Here is a 23298-nt window from a genome sequence, read left to right on the forward strand (position 1 = left end):
CTTTTTCACAATGACTGTAAAGTCAGGGAAAGTTCAATATTCTCTTTATTCTTTAAAGTACAGTCTAGGGTCAGCCGCCTTTCAAGTGACAGTGTAGTGGGATGTTTTCCTGGTTTACAGATCAGGTTGTAGAGGGGGAGGTATTAAATGACCTGGTTGCTATGCTTTGGTTTCAACCGCCTGAAACCTTATCCTCACTGAGCTAAGGCTACGTGACAGGGAATATGGTTGTTTTTATGTTTATTTTTGAGAGAGCAGAAGAGAGAATCTATGTGCGTGTGTGTCACTGGATATAGCAATGATGTGTGAATTCTCAGGAATAGTGAGCAGGTGGTTATGTCATCTTCTGGGTCAGTGACAAAAGAGATGAGCAAATGGCTTGGCACGGAATGTGGGTGCGTGCAAGTGTGCATGTACGCGTGTGCCTGTGTGTGTGGGAATGAAGAAGTGAAATGAGAGCGAAATAGGGAGGGAAAGTATATATGGTGAGTGTAGGCATGTTTGTGTGCATATGCATAGCTTAAATAGGGATTATGTACGTGTCAGAACTATTCCCTCCATTCCCAGTACAGGTGCAGTATCTGTACTAATGCTGGTGACAGTTCTTGGTAAGATAACACAGCAGAACATATAAAAAACATTCCTGCTCTAAGATAAGACAGTAACATATGGAGAGACTCGGACAGACAGGCTATTAATCGTCCTCCATTCCTAGTGGCACTTACCCAATCTAGCCTAATAATAAACAGTTACTGGAACTCTGAAAGGCATCTCGAAGAACATAACAGCCAAAGGAACTGGAGTACAGGGTTGGTTGAGGTTGGGATGACGGGCAGAGGGACGACAGAGGGTGGGAGCGGGACAGGGTGAGGCCAGAGCTGGGTTTACAAGTTGAACATAGACCCACTCATCAGGGCAACCCAACCCTAGTAGCCCAGGGGTTAGGCTACTCTCAGATGTCAGTGAACCACTACTGCATTAACAGAAGCATTAGGACAATTTGACCTAAGAGGGGTATATGGTTCTCAGTCAAAGACACTAGGGGTTAGGCTACTCTCAGATATCAGTGGACCAACACTGCAGTAGACTAGAGCCACGGGCATTTTGACCTAAGAGGGTTATACGGCTCCCAGTCAGACAGGCCAAAGGCATTGTTATTGTTACTAGTACTGTGTTGATCACCCCCCAACCCCCATCCTGCTCCATCCCAGCCCTGCCGAACCCCCTCCATGCCCCCAGAGCTGTAAACACTTCATTTTTTTTTACAGCCCGCGTTCAAAGTCTCTGTTTCCATTTAAGCCCATTAAATGACATTTGGGAAAGGGTGTGAACTGTAATTGTAAGCCACAGACCACAGGCTAACCGTTAAAAATCAGCTGTTTCAGCAGTCGGAGTAGACAGCATGGCACTGGAACTGTCAAGTCCAATTTAATGTGGCTCCCATAGACTTTTAGACAGCGGCTTTAGTGGGGACGTTAACAGTGGAATCTATGCACTGTCACCAACTTTCATCCTCATTAACAACTATAGTGGTGTTTGTTTGGGAGGGAGCTGGTGAGAGATCTTCCATTATAATGTTTGACAGTCATTCTCTGAGCACGAACATATTGTTTCAGTGTAGGCCTAGTCTCTTGTACTGGGCTATAACTAGGGGCCAGAGTTGTTCCTGGTCAGATCATGCAGTCATGTCAACAGGGCTACTCCTGACCACCACCTCTCTCATCTTCCTCACTACTGCAGTGTGTCCAGTGTCCACAAGGGGTCAGACTTACGAGTGGAGTCCAGTCTGATGCAGTTGCCTTGAGTGGATGAGGCTGACTGGTGATTGTGTGAGAGTGTGGCAGCAGACTTACGGGGTAGAGTCGAGGCTGATGGAGTTGGCCTGGGTAGAGGACGCGGATTTGTGATTGGAGAAGACAGGGAGGCTGGGCGAGGCGTGAATCACATGGTCCACCAGGTGCCCAACCGACGACGGCCGCATCCTCGTCCCTTCCTGTACGAACGATTTCCGGCTGCACGCATACACACAAATCGGTGATTAGGAGGATTGTGTGTGTAATCAAAGCAAATGAATGTACGCTATCCACAGTTGGAAAACTATTTCATTTGGATTCTATGTTTTGTCCAGCTCTCTGAAACATTTGAATGTGTATAATTCCTTTCACTCATGCAATGAAATGTGTCAGTACCATTACCGAAGGTATTGGAACTGGAATTCCCTCACAATGTACAGCGCATTCGGGAAGTATTCAGTCCCCTCGACTTTATCCGCATTACATGTTACGTTACAGCCTTATTCTAAAATGGACTAAATCCCCTCAATCTACACACAATACCCCATAATGACAAAGCAAAAACAGGTTTTTGCAAATGTATTCAAAATAAAAAAAATCACATTTACCCAAGTATTCAGACCCTTTACTTAATACTTTGTTGAAGCACCTTTGGCAGATCCTCTCAAGCTCTGTCAGGTTGGATGGGAAGCCACTCCTGCGTTGTCTTGGCTGTGTGCTTAGGGTCGTTGTCCTGTTGGAAGGTGAACCTTCACCCCAGTCTGAGGTACTGAGCGCTCTGTAGCAGGTTTTCATCAAGGATCTTTCTGTACTTTGCTCTGTTCATCTTTCCCTTGGTCCTGACTAGTCTCCCTGCCACTGAAAAACATCCCCACAGCATGTTGCTGCAACCACGTTTCACCTTAGGGATGGTGCCAGGTTTCTTCCAGACGTGACGCTGAGCATTCAGGCCAAAGAGTTCAATCTTGGTTTCATCAGACCAGATAATCTTGTTTCTCATGGTCTGAGAATCGTTAGGTGCCTTTTGGCAAACTCCAAGTGGGCTGTCATGTGCCTTTAACTGAGGAGTGGCTTCTGTCTGGCCACACTACCATAAAAGCCTGATTGGTGGAGTGCTGCAGAGACAGTTGTCCTTCTGGAAGGTTCCCCATCTCCACAGAGGAACTCTGGACCTCTGTCAGAGTGACCATTGGGTTCTTGGTCAACTCCCTGACAAAGGCCCTTCTCCCCTGATTGCTCAGATTGGCCAACTCTAGGAAGAGTCTAGGTGGTTCCAAACTTCCATTTAAAAATTATGGAGGCCACTGTGTTCTCGGGGAGTCAATGCTGCAGAAACTTTTTTGTACCCTTTATTAGATCTGTGCCTCAACACAATCCTGTCTCGGAGCTCTAAATCAAATCGTATTGGTCACATACACATGTTATTTCGGGTGTAGCGAAATGCTCCAACAGTGCAGTAGTATATCAATTCAGAACAACACACACAAATCTAAAAGTAAAAGAATGGATTTAAGAAATATATCAAATATTGCCATTGACTAAAATACAGCAGAATCGAATACAGTATACACATATGAGGTGAGTAAAGCAGTATGTAAACATATTAATATTATTTAATTGTTCCCTTAAAGTGGCCAGTGATTCCAACTATGTACAGTTGAAGTCGGAAGTTTACATACACTTAGGTTGGAGCCATTAAAACTTGTTTTCAACCATTCCACAAACGTATTGTTCAAACTATAGCTTTGGCAAGTCGGTTAGGACATCTACTTTGTGCATGACAAGTGATTTTTCAAACAATTGTTTACAGAGAGATTATTTCACTGTATCACAATTCCAGTGGGTCAGAAGTTTACATGCACCAAGTTGACTGTGCCTTTAAACAGCTTGGAAAATTCCAGAAAATTATGTCATGGCTTTAAAAGTTTCTGATAGACTAATTGACATAATTTGAGTCAATTGGAGGTGTACCTGTATTTCAAGGCCTACCTTCAAACTCAGTGCCTCTTTGCTTGACATCATGGGAAAATCAAAAGAAATCAGCCAAGACCAGAAAAGAAATTGTCTGGTTCATCCTTGGGAGCAATTTCCAAATGCCTGAAGGTACCACGTTCATCTGTACAAACAATAGTACGCAAGTATAAACACCATGGGACCACGCAGCTGTCAAACCGCTCAGGAAGGAGACGCGTTCTGTCTCCTAGAGATGAACGTACTTTGGTGCGAAAAGTGCAAATCAATCCCAGAACAACAGCAAAGGACCTTGTGAAGATGCTGGAGGAAACAGGTACAAAAGTATCTATATCCACAGTTAAACAAGTCCTAAATTGACATAACCTGAAAGACCGCTCCACAAGGAAGAAGCCACCGCTCCACTGTAGCCAGACTACGGTTTGCAATTGCACATGGGGACAAAGATCGTACGTTTTGGGGAAATGTCCTCTGGTCTGATGAAACAAAAATAGAACTGTTTGGCCATAATGACCATGGTTATGTTTGGAGGAAAAAGGAAGACGCTTGCAAGCCGAAGAACACCATCTCAACCGTGAAGCACGGGGGTGGCAGCATCATGTTGTGGAGGTGCTTTGCTGCAGGAGTGACTGGTGCACTTCACAAAATAGATGGCATCATGAGGTAGGAAAATTATGTGGATATTGAAGCGACATCTCAAGACATCAGTCAGGAAGTTCAAGCTTGGTCGCAAATGGGTCTTCCAAATGGACAATGACCTCAAGCATACTTACAACGTTGTGGCAAAATGGCTTAAGGACAACAGAGTTAAGGTATTGGAGTGGCCAATACCTTATAAAGGGCAGCAACCTAAAAGGTGCAGTGTTGTGTAACCGGGTGGAAGACGGCTAGTGATGGCTATTTAACAGTCTGATGGCCTTGATAGCTGTTTTTCAGTCTCTCGTTCCCTGCTTTGTACTAACCTCGCCTTCTGGATGATAGTGGCGTGAACAGGCTGTGTCTCGGGTGGTTGATGTACTTGACGATCTTTTTGGACTTCCTGTGACATTGGTTGCTGTAGGTGTCCTGGAGGGTAGGTTGATTGCCTCCGGTGATGTGTTGGGCAGAACGCACCAACCTTGCGGGCTGTGCAGTTTCGGTACCAGTGGTTATATAGCCCAACAGAATGCTCTCAATTGGGCATCTGTAAAAGTCTGTGAGGGTTTTAGGTGACAAGCCAAATTTCTTCAGCCTCCTGAGGTTGAAGAGGCGCTGTTGGCCCTTCACCACACTGTCTGTGTGGGTGGACCATTTCAGATCGGCGTACACATCACTGACGAAGAACTTTAAGCTTTCCACCTTCACTGCGGTCCCGTCGTTGTGGATAGGAGTGTGCTCCTTCTGCTGTTTCCTGAAGTCCACAATCAGCTACTTTGCTTTGTTGGTTGAGAGGTTATTTTCCTGGCACCACTCTCCCTGGGCACTCACCTCCTCTCTGTAGGCTGTCTCGTCATTGTTGTTAATCAGGCCTACTACTGTTGTGTCGTCTGTAAACTTGACTGAGTTGGAGGCGTGAGTGGCCACACAGTCATGTGTAAACAAGGAGTACAGGAGGGGGCTGAGCACGCACCATTGTGGAACCCCTGTGTTGAGGATCAGCGAAGCGGAGGTGCTGTTTCCTACCTTCACCACCTGGGGGGGGGGCGGCCCATCAGAAAGTCCAGGACACAGTTGCACAGGGCGGGGTTCAGATCCAGGGCCCCGAGCTTAACGATGAGCTTGGAGGGTACTATGGTGTTGAATTCTGAGCTATAGTCAATGAACAGCATTCCTACATAGGCATTCCTCTTGTCCAGATGGGATAGGGCAGTGTGCAGGCAATTGCATCGTCTGTGAATCTATTGGGGTGTCAGGTAAGGTAGAGGTGGATAAGATCCTTAACTAGCCCCTCAAAGCACTTCATGATGACAGAAGTGAGTGCTACGGGGTGATAGTAATTTAGTCCCGTTACCTTTGCTTTCATGGGAACAATAGTGAAAATATTGAAGCAAGTGGGGACAGCAGACTGGGTTGGGAGAGATTGAATATGTCCATCAACACTCCAGCCAGCTGATCTGTGCATGCTCTGAGGAAGCGGCTATGGATACCGTCTGGGCCGGCAGCCTTGCGAGGGTTAACACGCTTAAATGTCTTACTCATGTCGGCCATGGAGAATGAGCCCCCACGTCGGTGGCACTGTGTTATCCTCAAAGCGGGTGAAGCAAGATGGAAAACCAGCCACGTCGCGGACATCCTTCGTAGTCCGTAATTGTCTGTAGACCCTGCCACATACGTCTCGTGTCGGAGCTGTTGAATTGCGACTCCACTTTGTCTCTGTACTGATGTTTTGCCTGTGATTGATATATGGAGGAAATAACTACACTGTTTGTATTCGGCCATATTCCCAGTCACTTTGCCAATGATGAATGCAGTGTTTCTTGCGCGAATGCTGCAAACTATCCACAGTTTATGGTTTGGGTAGGTTTTAAAAAGTCACATTGGGTACAAAATCTCCTATACACTTCCTGTTGAACCGTAACCGTGTATTCGCCGATGTGTTGGTAGAACGCTGGTAGGCTTTTCCTCAAATTTGCTTTGTTAAAAATCCCCAGCTACAATAAATGCTGCCTCAGGATATGTTGTTACCAGTTTGAATAAAGTCCAGTGTAGTTCTTTGAGGGCCGTCGTGGTATCGGCTTGAGGGGGAATATACACGGCTGTGACTATAACCGAAGAGAATTCTCTTGGGAGGAAATAAGGTAGGCATTTGATTGAGGTATTCTAGGTCGAATTAACAAAAGGACTTGAGTTTCTGTATGTTACCATAATCACACCATGAGTAGTTAATCATGAAACATACACGCCTGCCTTTCTTCTTCCCGGAGAGTTCTTTATTCCTGTCTACACGATGTACTGAGAATGTTACAATCCCTGATGTCTTTCTGGAAGGAAATCCTCACCCTGAGCTCATCTACTTTATTATCCAGAGACTGTACATTAGCGAGTAATAAACTCGGAAGCGTTGGATAGTATGCACGCCTCCTGAGTCGGACTAGAAGTCCACTCCGAATACCTCTTCTCCACCGGCGGTGTTTTGGAGCAGCCTCTGGAATAAGTTCAATTGCTCTCGGGGGTACGAACAAAGGATTCAATTTGGGAAAGACGTATTCCTGGATGAGGTGTCGACGAGTAGGTAACCCACCACTTCTCTCCGTATTATTCGCCAAAGTGCAATCATGGGCAAACCAACTGGATGATCTACGATTAAGACTATCCTACCAATGGGACATTAAAAACTGTAATATCTTATGTTTCACAGAGACATGGCTGAACGATGACACGGATAATACAGAGTTGGCTGGATTCTCCATGTATCAGCAGGACAGAGCAGCTACGTCTGGTAAGACGAGGGGTGGGGGTGTGTATTGGTCAATAACTGCTGGTGCGCAATGTCTAAAATTAAAGAAATCTCAAGGTATTGCTCACCTGAGGTAGAATACCTCATGATAAGCTGTACACCACACTATCTACCAAGAGAGTTCTCATCCATATTATTCGTAGCCATCTATTTATCACCACAAATCGATGCTGGCACTAATACCGCACACAGAGCTGTATAAGCCTATAAGCAAGCAAGAAAATTCATCCAGAAGCGGCGCTCCTAGTGGCAGGGGACTTTAATGCAGGCAAATTTAAATCCGTTTTACCTAATTTCTACCAGCATGTCACATTTGCAAACAGAGGGAAAAGCAACTCTAGACCACCTTTACTCAAAACACAGAGACGCATACAAAGCTCTCCCTCGCCCTCCATTTGGCAAATCTGACCATAATTCTATCCTCCTGATTCCTGCTTACAAGCAAAAACTAAAGCAGGAAGTACCAGTGACTCACTCAATAAGGATGTGGTCAGATAACACTGATGCTATACTACTACGACTGTTTTGCTTGCACAAACTGGAATATGATCCGGGATTCATCCAATGGCACTGAGGAGTATACCACCTCAGTCACCGGCTTCATCAATAAGTGCATCGATAACGTCCCCACAGTGACCGTACATACATTTCCCAACCAGAAGCCATGTATTACAGGCAACATTCGCACCGAGCTAAAGGCTAGCACTGCTTTCAAGGAGCGGGACCCTAATCCAGAAGCTCATAAGAAATCATGCTATGCCCTCAGGCAAAGTGTCAATACAGGACTAAGATTGAATCCTACTACACCAGCTCTGATGTTCGTCGGATGTGGCAGGGCTTGAAAAATATCACAGACTACAAAGGGAAACGCAGCCACGAGCTGCCCAGTGACATGAGCCTAACAGATGAGCTAAATGCCTTTTATGCTCACTTCGAGGCAAGCAACACTGAAGCATGCATGAGAGCACCAGCTGTTCCGGACGACTGTGATCACGCTCTCTGTAGCTGATGTGAGCAAGACCTTTACACAGGTCAACATTCACAAAGCACCATCAACACCACTGAGCTGCGGGTCTACGGACAATTCCTTTGAACTCAAGGCTTGGTTTTTGCTCTGACATGCACTGTCAAGTGTGGGACCTTATATAGACAGGTGTGTGCCTTTCCAAATCAATCAAATGAATTGACCCCAGGTGGATTTGATTGAAGTTGGAGAAACATCAAGGATGATCAATGGAAACAGGATGCACCGGAGCTCAATTTCAAGTCTTATAGCAAAGGGTCTGACTCCTTATTTACATAAGGTATTAGTGTAATAAATTTGCAAAAATTTCTAAAAACCTGTTTTTGCTTTGTCATTATGGGGTAGTGTGTGTAGATTGATAAGGAAAACAATTAATTTAATCAATTTTAGAATAAGGCTGTAACAACAAATTTAGGTAAAAGGGAAGGGGTCTGAATACTTTCCAAATGCACTGTCTGTCTCGCCCTCTCGAAGGTCATGATATGTGGGCATTATATTAGGACATGGTATAAGGAGTAGTGTCAGGAACTTACTGGTTAGGGGTTCCGGGTGGGGAGCGTGTGGGCAGGCTCTGGGTCTCCAGCCTCTCGTCTGATAAGCTGTTCCGACTCACAGCCTCCCAGTCTGTCCCGCCCATGAACTTCCTGGCCAGGGGCTTACTGGGAGACCTACTCAGAAAGGAAACACAATCAATCACATGACCAAGCCAAGGAGAAAGTGATACTACTGACCAATGGGATGGAGGACTGTGATAAAGGAGATGGGGGGGAAAAAGGCACCCTATTCCCTATATAGTGCACTACCTTTAACCAGGGCCTACATAGAGTGCACTAAATAGGGAATAGGATGCCATCTTATCCGGTCTTAAGCCCAGATGTTGATGCTGACTGAGGCCCCAACTCAGAGATAAAGATATAAGCTGTGAGACAAGGATGTTAAGTTTGGCCCATCAACACCACTAATTCATCCTACATCACCTCTGGGTAGAGGGGCAATAATAAGGCAGTAAATGAATGCTAATTAGCTGGTGCTCGTTCACCATCACTTCCTATATTGACTTTGGGCATTACAGATTTAAGGCCGTCTTACTCTTATAGCATACTCTTAGAGGACCTTATAGCAGTAACGCGGCCTAACAGATACATTCAGAATGCATCTGTTCATATACATGTACAGACCGTACAGTGCTGTGGTGCATTACGTACCTGGCGAACACCCGGTCCTTGATCCCCTTCTCTTTGCCATACTGCACCGACTGCACCTCTGTCCTCCCGCTGCAGAGACAACGTTCAAACAACATCCAACCATCATTTAATACCATTCAGCCACATATTACAAACTGCTGTGCTGCAGCTTACTTCCCAACATGCGCTTCAATAATGCATAAAAAAAACTCCTCTCCACTTCGTGTTTGTTTCAACCATGTCTCAGACTTTTCTCCAAAACCCCGATTTGTCACAGCACAATCTAGAACGATGAAACTCAGAAGTTTTAGCCCCCTCATCACCTCCACTCACAGCACAGCTCAGAGCAAATACTCAAGTATTTAAATTTCAACAGTGAACAGTTTACATTTGTTTGTACTATTTTCTAAACTACATCTGAGAAATGAGTCCAAATGAATAATAGAAGAACTCCCTTTTCGCCAAAAAAACTAAAAAGCATTTTGAAAAACAAGCTCAGTTCTGGGACATGGTTAATAATTCAACTACTTTTCTCCAAGATGAGAGCACGATAGCCAACAGCTAATGTAACTCCCCAAACACTGATGATTGATGGAACTTGTCATAGTGACCTAGCAAACATTGTACCTGTGTTGACATTTCAATGACAGTGTTTTGCGGCTGTCGAGGGTGTGTGTGCGTGTGCGTGTGTGTGTGTGTGCGTGCATGCTCATGGGTGGCAATGGGGATTTTCGCCTACCAGTAACGGAACTTGGAGCCCAGGGTAAAATAGTGGGCAAAGAAGTTCTTCTGGGGGGGAACGGGCCGGTCCAGACGGAAGAAGGTGTGGTGCTCTACACAGGTCTTCCATAAGTTCTTACAGGCTCTGTAGTTTACCATGTTAAACCCCAGCAACGTCTCCCTGGTCTCATTCTGTAAAGGGAGGGAGGGAAGGGAAAGAGAATGACAGTGAGTGACAACAATAATGACAAATGAGATACAGTCCGAGCTGCTGGTATGTAACCACCTTCCCACAGATCATTACATTTTTTCGGTCCATAGGGTTTACTGTGTACTATGATTCTCCTTGTTCGTTGTGACCTAGGGTTGGAGTCTGTATGTGTGTGTGTGTGTGTGTGTTTAGCATGCCTGAGACTCAAGTAGCAGCAGTGAGGAGGTGTTGAGTCAAGCTCTTGGTCACAGAAGGGGGGAGACAGGCAGCAGGGGGTTAATCCTTGTCTGCAGCCACAACATCCCCATACCCCTCCCTCAGCCCCCAGAGGGTCTCCTGATGGCACTAGCCATGAAGACATGGTGGTCCCACTTGGGTAATAATGTTCACAGGGACAGCTAATGTTCTGGTACAAGTTCAGCTCATATAGCCTGTGTTAGCCTACAAACAGAAAAAGACTGCAAAAACAACCACCACCTAGAAGTTTACGTTCAGTGTATTTTTTTTTTTTTTTTTTTACACAGCGAGTTTTCTGACCTTCCACACTTGCATCTTGAAACAACTTCAAGGAAGAGCAGGTTCTCTGAACAACCCCATCATCATGTACATTAGACTAGAGGTCACCTAGCCTAGCCGTGAGGTCAGATAAAGTAGGGCTACTCTCTTGCTCACTGGAGAAAACTCACTAGTCCAGGAGAAGAAAAAAAAATAAAGAGGCAAATTAATTTCCTGGTTTGTTGTTGCTTTTTAAAGTGTGTGCTGTGACCCGTGCTCACATGACCGGCCGTGAACAGCTTTACCCATCTGTCCATGTGTGCATCCCAAATGGCACCCTACATACTGCACTATTTTGGGCAGAACCCTGGCCAAAAGTAGTGCACTAAATATGGAATTGGGTGCCATTTGGGATGCACCCATGAATTATACAGCCTGAGTGACACCATGGAGGCTGGCTGACGGCCGCAGTGCTTTTAGTACAACTGCTCTAGAAATACACCTCATCCATTATTGAACCAGGGAAGGGGGGAGTGGATGGGGATCTTTTCCTGGGATTCCATCATGGGGCTTAACAAAACAGAGGAGAGGAGGGAGAAGGAGAGGGAGCCAGCAGCTTTCGAATCAGTTTCAGATCACGCTCACCGCCTCCCGCTGCCACAAATCTATTCTTCATAATTAATAAGCATTTAACAAGCTCTTCCTGTCTCGCTGTCCCAGATTCCAGAGACCGTCAGCGGCGGAGCAGGCCGGTGATTATGCCAGCATGCCAGTTAGTCAAATAAACAAATATGGACGCTGGGTTTGGGTGAGGGGGCAGTGTGTTGTTGTTAATGTCTAAGCTAAGTTGTTTCAGATTGATATGGATGCCTGTGGTATGGTGTGGGGAGGGGAGTGACTGGATCAGTGGTAGATGGTCATTAAATCCATTAGCAGTATTAGCTAGTCCAGTCTAACTCATCCAGTTTCCACCATGAGGATGAGCCAGAGAACTGGGTCTGGTCTGGTGACACGTATGACAGGGAAACATGGTCACACATGCTTATATGAACCTAGGGGCTGCGTTCACTACAAAGTGTGGTCCACTGGGTAAAAGACTCCTCTGACTCCAGACACATTGCTGCTAGTAGGTCCCGTCTCACATTTTACTGTCAAAAGAAGGACAGTGGAAACAACGGCTTGAATACTTACCACTTCTCTCCTGAGCTGAACGAAGAACTGTTTGCACTTGAACGATATTTTCACAATCTTCAACCTGAGAGGGGAGAGAAACCCACAGAAATGCATCAATGTGTGTCACTGCTGAGGGTCCTCTTCTTTCATGGCTCAAATCAGAGCCACTGCAGAGAGAAGCTGACTTTAAAATGTCTCCCTATCAAGACTAATCCCCTCCCTCCCTCCTCCCATCCCATCCCCACTCTCCCTCCCTTCAGCCCTTTTCCCACATGACTCACAGCTCAACTAAATATATTTTACATTCTTACACACACACACACACACACAAATTCTCTTTCTCTCTCCAAGGCAGTGAGTCATGCCCCATCCAAGCAAAGCTAATTTGTCAGCCCGTTGTAGACAGAAATAGGAGCGAGGCTAGAATCCACATGACTCACTCTCTCAGATACATCTCTGTTCTGAGTGACTGGACTGCTATGCTTTCTGATCTGCTCTCTGAGAGGAGTAATGCTATGCATCACCTTTTACTAGTAGGGGCAGGCGAGCCAAACAGAGAGGGAGTGGCCGATAGGAGAAAGCCTTTTTGCGTGACAGTTGCTGACAGCTGTTGTGAAACGCGCCACTGTTAGCAGCCCTAAATTTAGCCGGGCTGGAAAGCATCTGAGCCCATATATTTTCAAATGAGCTATCTGTGCTACATCAAGCAGCTGGCTTTTAAGAATGGGGATGTGTGTGCTGTGAGGAGCTTGTAGGGGGTGGGGGTTGGGAAGTGTGTGTGTCAGTGTGTTGGATTATCACTCGTCTGGTCAGGATTTGGGCTATGCTATCCCACCCCTGGCACACACTTCCAGAAGCCCCACCAACAGGGCTGAATTTATAAGAATTAAAGCTTTGGGCCTCAGACAATTCACATGAAAGCCTAAACCGCTCAGAGTCCGCTCTCAGAGGAGATCCTAGGAATGATCATCTGCGGTTTACAGATTAATACGTAAAGCACTCATGTGAGGTGCTTAGAAGAATCCTATTCAACACTTTTCTGAATGCTTCTGCAACCTGGATGATTGAAGTCGATATATAGCTGCAAAAACACAAAACATATCCTCTTCCTACTCTCACACACACAGTGAACATTTCAATTTCTAACACAATCTACAAAAGTGGATGCTATTTGTGATCAAACAATCCTCTTGTAGCTGCGATCAAATTCATTCTCTGATTCACAAATCGCCTCATCTTGTATCAGAACCAAGTCTTCAGTTTGTCACTCACCAGGGAAAGCAGTTGATTCGTACCCTGTTCTTGTAAACCACGATCCCTGTGGACATCACCCCAATTAAAATCTCAGTGTTGCTTTGATCCTGGAACAGAGAGCGAGAAACAGGAAGATTGGGATGAAGAAACACAGGAAGGAAGGAAATCAATGAGAAACATTGGTGGCTTAAGAGTCTAAGTACCCTGACAGTGGGCAAAGCCTGGTGGGAGCTTTGGCTGGTGTACAGACACAGACCCTTTCTCCCTAATGCAGGGGTGGGGGGAGTGCCACCTTTTGGTGGCCCTAAGCTACATTTTGGTTGGGGGGACCCCCCCACGCGCTAGTGGTCGCTTAGTGGCTAGGGCCGGATATCAGTGGGGGTGTGGGGGGTATTCCGCAACTTAAATTGGGGCACAATCATTCTTTTGTGTCATTCTTTTGTTTATTTAATCTTATGTTTGTTGTGTAGAAAATAGTTTGGCTTTTATTTATTGTTTTTTTATTTGTTGTTTCCTGTAAAGCACATTGTGTTGCATTCCATGTCTGAAATGTGCTGTATACATAAAACTTGATACTTCTCCACTGTAAAAGTCAAAGTGTGGTGATCATTCTAGAGAAAAAATGGCTGGATGGACAATGGTGGCTGGGGCCTCTTTTTAGATCTGCCTTTGACTCATTGTACCAGGACTGTCTACGTGACCTGCTCTGTTTTATGAACCAAACTATTATCCAGACAAAAACAAGCAAACCTAGACAGTCAGACAGACACACACCAAGACACTCAAACTAGCACATAAAAGCATGCAGACAGACACATTATCTGGGGCAAAGGGAAAAGCCTGTCTAATCAGACAATGAGGGAAATCTCTGTACAATTGCCGGATTAGTTTAAGGCCTTTTGACACTGGAGTGGTCTGCCCTGCTAGTCTTTCTATCTTCACAGAGACACACACACAGACGGCTCGTCGAGACTCAGTGGTTCTGCTGTTCCTCAGCTGTACAGGAATCCAAAGCATTAATAACTTAATGAGGCCCTGGCGGCACGGGCCAGAGGAACACGCAGACTGTACATTAGAACGATATACTACTGTATGTGCATGTTTCAACCTTCACTCTGCCTCGACACATTTCTACCTGCTGGGTTAAAAAGCACAGGATTTTCTAGATGTAAGGCACAGCTGTATGAAACATTGGTGTCAACCAAAAGCCAACAGATTTATTCCTGATTATTATTTGACCATGCTTGTCACTTATGAACATTTTGAAAATCTTGGCTCTCTCTAATTTTCTCCTTCTCTCTTTCTTTCTCTCGGAGGACCTGAGCCCTAGGACCATACGTCGGGACTACCGGGCGTGGTGACTCCTTGCTGTCCCCAGTCCGCCTGGCCTTGCTGCTATTCCAGTTTCAACTGTTCTGCCTGCGGTTATGGAACCGCCACCTGTCCCAGACCTGTTGTTTTTCAACTCTTAATGATCGGCTATGAAAAGCCAACTGAAAATTATTCATGATTATTATTTGACCATGCTTGTCACTTATGAACATTTTTGAACATCTTTGCATAGTTCTGTTATAATCTCCACCCGGCACAGCCAGAGGAGGACTGGCGACCCCTCATAGCCTGGTTCCTCTCTAGGTTTCTTCCTAGGTTTTGGCCTTTCTAGGGAGTTTTTCCTAGCCACCGTGCTTCTACACCTGCATTACTAGCGGTTTGGGGTTTTAGGCTGGGTTTCTGTACAGCACTTCGAGATATTAGCTGATGTACGAAGGGCTATATAAAATAAACTTGATTGATTGATGGTGTCAGTGGTGCTATGAAAAGTGTCTTTATACGGTAGCAGTGACACACACACAGACACACACAGGGGAATAGGCTTACCCTTGCATAGTGCAATTCCACTCCGTACAGCTCCAGTGTCCTTGCTGTGTTCAGGTAATTAAACTCTGACTGGGCAGGAGACAGGCCACTGAGGAGGAAGACAGAGAAATGCATGAGAGAGGGAAGGTGCCTCAAACTCCACAGCTAGTAACCCATGCACAGAAAATGGCGCTGTACAGTGAGGCCACGCTTTTCCTTGGAAATTCACTCAATAAAACCATGGAAACCTTCTCTGCTATGAAAGCTGGTGCAGACAAGTAAAACGAGTATACAGCTGTGTATGAACATCAAAATCAAACTAAAATTGTATTGGTCGCATACACAGTTTAGCAGGTGTTATGGTGAGTGCAGCGAAAGGCTTATCTTCCAAGTTCCTATCAATCAATGCTGTAAATGTTAAACTACACAATAATAAAAGCTTAGTACAGCAGTAGACAAGTTCTTTTAGGATGTAGGTAATAGTACTAGAAATGTTCTGAGCAAATTAAAAAAAATACTGCAAAGTTGACTAGGAGCTAGAAACAGGGTGACCGTGTCTGTCTGCGCCATCTTTTGTTTCTTGGATCAGAAAGAGAGTATGCATGTCTTGTGAAGATGGGCCTCTACCTGTGCTGCTGGTGATGTTTGGTAACCTCCTTGTCGAAGCCTTGGGGCGGGTTGGGGATGAAGCAGAACTCTGAGAGGTAACCAGGAGCATGCTCCGAGTCACTGTAGTCCCCCAGCTCAGCTACACAGTGCAGAGAGTCAAATAAATGCAAATAGTAGAGACAGTCAACTCCCTATATGACGCAGAAAACAGCAGGCTTATATTTTATATGAAAGAGGTAAAGGTTTATATCAATGCAGTAACGAATAGAAGACAATAACCTCTATCAAAATCCTGGTTATGATGTCTATTAATGAAAGAGACAAGTGTTTGAGAAGCCTTTGGTGCTCCAACCACCTCTACAGTAGCTAAGTACCTTAGATCCATTAGCTTGCGGTCATGTGCGAAAGGGCCTCAATTCATATGAGTGGACCTCTTAACCACTGGCTCACGACTATCACTGACAAACACATCAATTCAAAACACAGTTATTGATGTAACCATCACAAAGAAAAAAGAAGCATAACGCTCAAACTAAACAGTAAATTGCCTATGGATTTATGCAAAGAAATATCTACACAGCACTAATGCCAGAGGCTTCAGCAGAGTGCATTTTTTGATCGAATTTGATCAGCCTCACCGATTTCGCAAAACTAACCCGAATTAACAGCAGCATTCCATCATGTTTCATAGCCTTAACCCCATGGCTACAATGGCATGAAACCCTTCTCATGAGTAGAGACATTGAGCTAATATAGGCCTAAGTAAGTGTCTGGACATGGACACGGGATGGTTGTGTTACATGGCGGTGTGGTTCAAATCCCTCCAGTGACCTATATAGCAGTGAGACTCCCAATGAAAAGCCCTGGAGAGTGAGGCGAGCCTTAGCGGGCCGCTGCAGTGGAGATAGGACAGACAATGAGGAACATACCCCTAACCCCCTCCTCTCCAATCCGTCAGGAGTCATTATTAAGGTCAATCTGATGAAAAGTTGACAAGATGCACTCCTCAGGCTAACGGCCCACTACAATTGGAGAATGTGGCTCTGTGCTAGCTGTAGACCACTAGGCTAGGCTAACACGTAGATAGCATGTTGGTTACGGAGTTGAGCTGCTGGGCCACTCGGCTATTCTTTCTCATGAGGAGTTGAGCTGAAAAGGCTATATATTGTGCTACAGTATTCCGGACATGTCTGTTCAAGGCTGAGCAGCAGCAGTACTCTGCAACATAGTATTTTATCTACTTCAGTGGCGTAGCACAGTTTCGTAGGGCCCCCCTCAAGGTCCAAGCAGAGGAAATGTGCAGTTTTATAGATAATCTCATGCTTTTTTACACTTTGTCATGAGGATGAGAGAAGATGTTGCAGTTTTAGAGCTCAGGGATTCTTGAAAGATTAACATTCGAAATATCTATTTTGATAGATTAAAGTATGAGCTATCACACCATGTAAAGGAACAACCTATTTATTTATTTTTATAAAATGCAACTAACTAGATTGTTGTAAACTCCATCAGAGCCAATACAGGCCATTTAGTTCTTATAATTGTCCAAGTGTTTAAAAGACCTTGATTGTTTAATTCTAACATTCGATTATTCAAATATGTAATACAAATCTCCAAACTTCTTTTTGTTTTGTTTTAAAGCACTATTAAATTCTCCAGGGCTAATTTCGTTAGCATTTGGCATGTTTTTCTAGATCTAGTACATAAAACAACATTTATAAAGCCAACATTATCCCTTAGGTCTAATATGCTTAAACAATTTAAGTGCTTGCTATGTTGCAGAACAGTGAATACATTTTTGAGGGGGAATGTTGACAAAAAAAAATGTATCTTAAGGGGGTTTAGCCATCAGTGACAGGAGTTGACAAGCCAGTGACAGAAGTTGACAGATACTCACAACAGTCCAATAAAAACATTTGTAATGAAATGGTAATTTTTTTACATTGGATAAAAGTAGCGACTCAGAGCTATACAATGGTATATCATACACTACAGTTGAGGAACAATGGGAAAATAATTCTGCTTTGAAAGTTAATAAACTTGTAACCTCACTTTTGAGAAAATAGCCCTTACATGTTTTGGTACACCTACTGGAGAGCTCTATTTTGTCTACACCTATTCAGCATCTTTCACACCCATCTCTTTAAGGATTAACATGTGAGGCTATGTACTAAACGACCAAAGATTAAGACTAAAGGCTGGTTTATACTATGGTGTGTTTGTAATTGAATCTGGAGTGCCAAATTGTGTTTGTTAGATTGTCCGTTCGTAAATTCAGAGCACACACTGGACGCTCTGGCCGAGGAGTAGGGTTGATCCGAGCTTTCTGACCAAACAGCAGTAGTCAAGCACCCAAACTAAATAGCTGACGCTGGCTAGCTTGCTAGCTACTTCGACACAAAATGAGAGAACAGCTCACTCTGACCATTTTACTTGCCCTAGCAGAGCTGGTTAGGCCGTTTATGTTATCCAGAGCGTTGGTGACTGCAACTGTGCTGCTGGCAATTTAAATTATGCTTTTTGCCAACAATTACTGACACCGGCCATATTCAACGGGTGTTGAGCGTTCGTAAATTCATCGGCTATTCTGCTCTCTGGCACACTCAGACAAGAGTGCTCTGAAATCGGAGTAGATAGCCAGAGTGAATTTACCAGATACGTCTTTTGACAGGTGTCGCAGCGACACAAAGGGAATGCCTCCGTGAAATTCGAGGCATTATCAAGTGCTTGTCAAATTGTGCATTTTTGGTTCCATCTAAAACCCTCAAACTTTTACAGATTCACAATTGAAAGCATCCTGTTAGGCTGTATCACCGCCTGGTACAGCAACTGCACCTCCCACAATCGCAGGGCTCTACAAAGGGCGATGCGGTCTGCCCAACACATCACCGGGGGCAAACTACCTGCCCTCCAGGACATCAACAGCACCCGATGTCACAGGAAGGCCAAAAAGATCAAGGACATCAACCACCTGAGCCACGGCCTGTTCACCCCGCTATGATCCAGAAAGAGAGGTCAGTACAGGTGCATCAAAGCTGGGACCAAGAGACTGAAAAACAGCTTCTATCTCAAGGCCATCAGACTTAAATAGCCATCACTAGCCGGCTTCCACCCGGTTACGCAGCACTGCACCTTTGAGGCTGCTGCCCTATATACATAGACATGGAATCACTAGCCACTTTATTAAAGTGATTAGGGTTCCGTTATTAATGTTTACATACTGCTTTACTCATATTTTAGTCAATACCACTCCGACATTGCTCAATCTAATATTTATATATTTCTTAATTACATTGTTTTACTTTTAGATGTGTTTGTGTGTGTATTGAATTATTAGATACTACTGCACTGTTGGAGCTTGGAACAAGCAAACGTGTGTATGTGACCAAAAGCATTTGATTTGAGAGACAACAGACTGCGCAAAAAACAAAGCAGAGCTGTGCCTTTTCAAATCATTAGATTCTCATCATGCAGCCTTACAATATATTAAAAATGTAAACATATAGCCCAATGTTTGTAGAACAACTAAATCTCCATAAACTCTAAACGAAGCATATAGGAGTAACTATTTCTTTGTTAACCGCTCAACACAGAATAGTGCACACTCCCTCAAATAATTGAGGAAATACTTAAATTTTATTCAGCTTTGTTCAATTGCATTCTTCAATCTATAAAATAATGCCACGGAATTATAAGCAAATCTAGTCTGCTAAATTAACTAGTGTAGCCCACAGACATTTGTGGTATGCTATTCTTTTCTTTAGAAATTATTCTCATATGTTTCTTTAAACCCGTCTAAAATAAATATTGGATTTATTGTGAAGGTGTAGGCTATGTTACATGGATTTATTAGACTTCTTGGCTTGTAGGCTGTGTGTGGAAGCCAGGAGATGGTAAATGTGTTTATGTTAATTAACGGTCAATTACCGTGAGATCGACAGTTATTTGCCTGACAATCCCCGGCTGACGAAATTTCATGACCGCGACAGCCCTAGGCGAAATAATTAAATAATACATTTGACGCCGTAAAACGTTATGCAAGTTGGCACAGAACAAGTGACTATTGGAAAGTCCTGCTGAGTTCACTGACCCTCAGCTAAAAGCTTTCAACACACATCTTCCTAGTACTCTCACACTAAAAGCATTTGAGTCACTTAGTGGCCAAACTCTGTGCAGCCTCATATGACACAACAGAGATCAAATGGGTAAACTAACTATCAGTAGCTACATATCCCTATTTATGTTTATCGTGCGCATCTCTGGAAGCAGGCTTGGGGATTGGAACTTACATTGAACAGAGTAGGACGCCAGGAGCGCGGCAGTGTTGTGCGGGCAGGGCAGTCTGTGGGCCACAAATCACAAACAAGTCATGACATTGATGAATTTGGATCAATATGAAAATCAAAGCTTTTATCAATGGCAGCTACTATTAGAGTAGTGTGTCAATATGCTGGGCAGGTAGAATCTGTAAGGTCACTAGAGCAGTGTGCGAGTGTGCTGCTAAACCAGTGTAAATAAGGACAGCCAACTCACCTTCCTGTCAGGATGTCCTGTTTGAGCTGGAGGAAATACTGGTACCTAGTGGAATAAGGAGAGCAGTTACACCAACAATGTGATAAAGATGTCTCTATGATTATGGGCCATAGAACACATTTGGATAATCCACAATCCAATTACAGTAGAATAGAGCGACTGGACAGGACCCACTCACATGGAGCATCTCTGATGCTTAGGCTACATTTATATGACTTAACTTGTAGACTGTGTTGTGAGTAACTAATACTGAATTCATCTCATCATAGTGTGAGTGCTCAACAGCATTGTTGTGTGGTGTCTGGAATCAATAGTGCACATCCAGAAATGATCCATGCCTCTCTGTATCTTAGATATACAAAGTGGTACACTCACTTGATAAGGCTGGTTGAGCAAGGAAATGCTTGATAGCATAAATTGATTAAACACTGGAGTATCCAGACTAACTCTGTTTCTATTGACCATGTATGGAATCCCCAGCAATAGAGGCACGGAGCCTCCATGGCATGCTACTTCCCTGTTGAAGACTAGCTGTGTGCAAGGCTTTCAGCAGTGCAATTTGTCGTTTTTTGGCTAATCTATGTACTATGTTGATTCTAGTCTTTAACTGGTAGCGAGCTCTAAAACCATGCAGGACCTATTCCTAACAAGTTGAATCTATTCATCCCCATTAGTACGATTAGCGGTTTAGGGCTTTGGTTAGTGTAATACTGGCCTATAGTTTAACAGTTACCCTGTGTAATTAGTCTCCTTATATGGGCATGACATGGCAGAATGTCCTTATCTAGTGTACTCTTTGATAGTATCCTTACCTAGTATACTCTTCCTGAAGTTTATTTGGGTCTGTCACAAAGAACTTCACTCTGAAGCTCAGATTATAAGGTGAACCCCCTGTAAATGTACAATGAGAGACATTATTGTATTTCCACTTTAAAACAACCACTTCCCTGTTAATCCATCAATTTCTGAGCAGTAGATTGAATGTTCACCTACTTTTTAACTGCTTCCTTATGGGTTTGTTTGGATCCAGCCACCTCTGTAAAATATAGATGAGAAACTCAGACAAGTTCCTCAGCAACCCTGCTCACTCTCAATTATTCACTAGTCAGCCCCCTCCACCTCTCACTTTACCTCATCCCACCTCTGCTTTCCATAAGGTAAATGCAGGCAGGGTCGTGTTGATCTGTAGCTAGATACTAGCTAAGTACAAATTGACCACACAGTAGTGACAGTACACAGCACCTATGGAGGGGTGATGAGGACTGTGTCAACAACGCGTGTTGATCTTAACACTGCATCAGTGTGGGTCATTGAGCAGCAAGCTGTGGTGTAGTAGTGTGTAGTGGCATGCAATGTGTCCCAATAACATACAGGCTTCCAACACGATTTAGGCTAACATATGGATTGTAAATTGGATTATATTGCCTTCAGAAAGTATTCAGACCCCTTTTGTTACATTAGTCTTAGTATAAAATGTTTTAAATTAAAATAAAATAAAACTCAATCTACACACAATAGCCCATAATGACAAAGTGACCTGGTTTTTAAAAATGTTTGCAAATGTATTAAAAATAAAAAAACAGAAATCCCTTATTTACATAAGTATTCAGACCCTTTGCTATGAGACTCGAAATTGCTCAGGTGCATCCTGTTTCCATTGACCATCCTTGATGTTTCTACAACTTGATTGGAGTCCACCTGTGGTAAATTCAATTGATTGGACATAATTTGGAAAGGCACACACACCTGTCTATATAAGGTCCCACCATTGAAAGTGCTTGTCTGAGCCAAAACCAAGCCATGAGGTCGAAGAAATTGTCTATAGGGAAGCAAAGTACAGAGAGATCCTTGATGACAACCTGCTCCACAGCGCTCAGGACTTCAGACTGGGGCAAAGGTTCATCTTCCAACAGGACAACAACCCTAAGTACACTGCCAGGACAACGCAGGAGTGGCTTCGGGACACATCTCTGAATGTTCTTGAGTGGCCCAGCCAGAGCCCGAACCCGATCAAATATCTCTGGAGAGACCTGAAAATAGCTGTGCAGCAACGCTCCCCATCCAACCTGACAGAGCTTGAGAGGATCTGCAAGAAGAATGGGAGAAACTCCAAATATAAGTGTGCCGAGCTTGTAGCGTCATACCCAAGAAGACTCTAGGCTGTAATCGCTTCCAGAGGTGCTTCAACAAAATACTGAGCAAAGGGTCTGAATACTTATGGAAATATGTTTTTTAAAATAATTTAGCAATCATTTCTAAAAGACAGTTTTTGCTTTGTCATTATGGGGTATTGTGTGTAGATTGGTGATGGGATTTTTTTCCCTTTCAATTTTAGAATAAGGCTGTAACTTAAAATTTGGAAAAAGTCAAGGGGGTCTGAATAGTTTCCAAAGGCACTGTATGTAGAAGAATTGGTTCTAAACATAATTGACTCACTCCAACCCTCCCCATCTTAGCCGTATTAATCCATCTCCATTTCTCACAGCAACACAATAGTCTACAGACTACATTTACCCATGACTGTTACCTTACTAGATGTCCAAAAGGCACAGACAGTTACGTTTAGGTGTGAGCAGAAAAAGCTACAATCAGTGACACTTGGAGACCGTAGGTAATGAGCGTGATTAATGAAACAGCTTCAGTCAACACTAAGAGTCTGACATTGGCACCTACCGGGCTGTCTGAGGAGTCGTCGGCCAGATGCAGGCCGAAGTAGTCCCTTTCTGTCAGCTCCAGGTGTTTAAACACTACATCCAGTAAGACTTGACCCTGGTCGTGCTTCTGTAGAGGGGGAGAGAGGCGGGGAGGGAGGAGAGAGAGAAAGATAATTACTCATGGGAAACATCTGATTGTGTGTGTGTGTGTGTGTGTGTGTGTGTGTGTGTGTGTGTGTGTGTGTGTGTGTGTGTGTGTGTGTGTGTGTGTGTGTGTGTGTGTGTGTGTGTGTATATACACACACAATACCGGTCAAAAGGTTTAGAACACCTATTCTTTCAAGGGTTTTTCTTCATTTTTACTATTTTCTTCATCGTAGAACA

At 44.1% G+C, this 23298-nt stretch overlaps 1 protein-coding gene across 2 annotated transcripts in view; it reads right to left on the reverse strand.

Moving 5' to 3' along the window:
* The window catches only part of LOC129821167 (tyrosine-protein phosphatase non-receptor type 4-like), a 105943-nt gene that overhangs the window by 34890 nt on the left and 47755 nt on the right, over positions 1-23298 (reverse strand). Inside the window, exons 3-15 of one of the 2 annotated variants that reach the window (XM_055878511.1) lie at positions 22934-23041; positions 21254-21296; positions 21073-21151; positions 20261-20305; positions 20017-20069; positions 15746-15866; positions 15140-15227; positions 13280-13368; positions 12026-12089; positions 10148-10320; positions 9430-9498; positions 8758-8892; positions 1854-2012 (exon numbers count right to left, since the gene is read on the reverse strand). In XM_055878511.1, coding sequence (XP_055734486.1) covers positions 1854-2012; positions 8758-8892; positions 9430-9498; positions 10148-10320; positions 12026-12089; positions 13280-13368; positions 15140-15227; positions 15746-15866; positions 20017-20069; positions 20261-20305; positions 21073-21151; positions 21254-21296; positions 22934-23041 — 1226 coding nt within the window. The remainder of the gene's footprint in view (positions 1-1853; positions 2013-8757; positions 8893-9429; positions 9499-10147; positions 10321-12025; positions 12090-13279; positions 13369-15139; positions 15228-15745; positions 15867-20016; positions 20070-20260; positions 20306-21072; positions 21152-21253; positions 21297-22933; positions 23042-23298) is intronic. The other variant, XM_055878512.1, reaches the window with a different exon arrangement.

The sequence above is a fragment of the Salvelinus fontinalis genome, chromosome 23 (genome assembly GCF_029448725.1).
Source record: "Salvelinus fontinalis isolate EN_2023a chromosome 23, ASM2944872v1, whole genome shotgun sequence".
Taxonomy (NCBI): Eukaryota; Metazoa; Chordata; class Actinopteri; order Salmoniformes; family Salmonidae; genus Salvelinus; species Salvelinus fontinalis.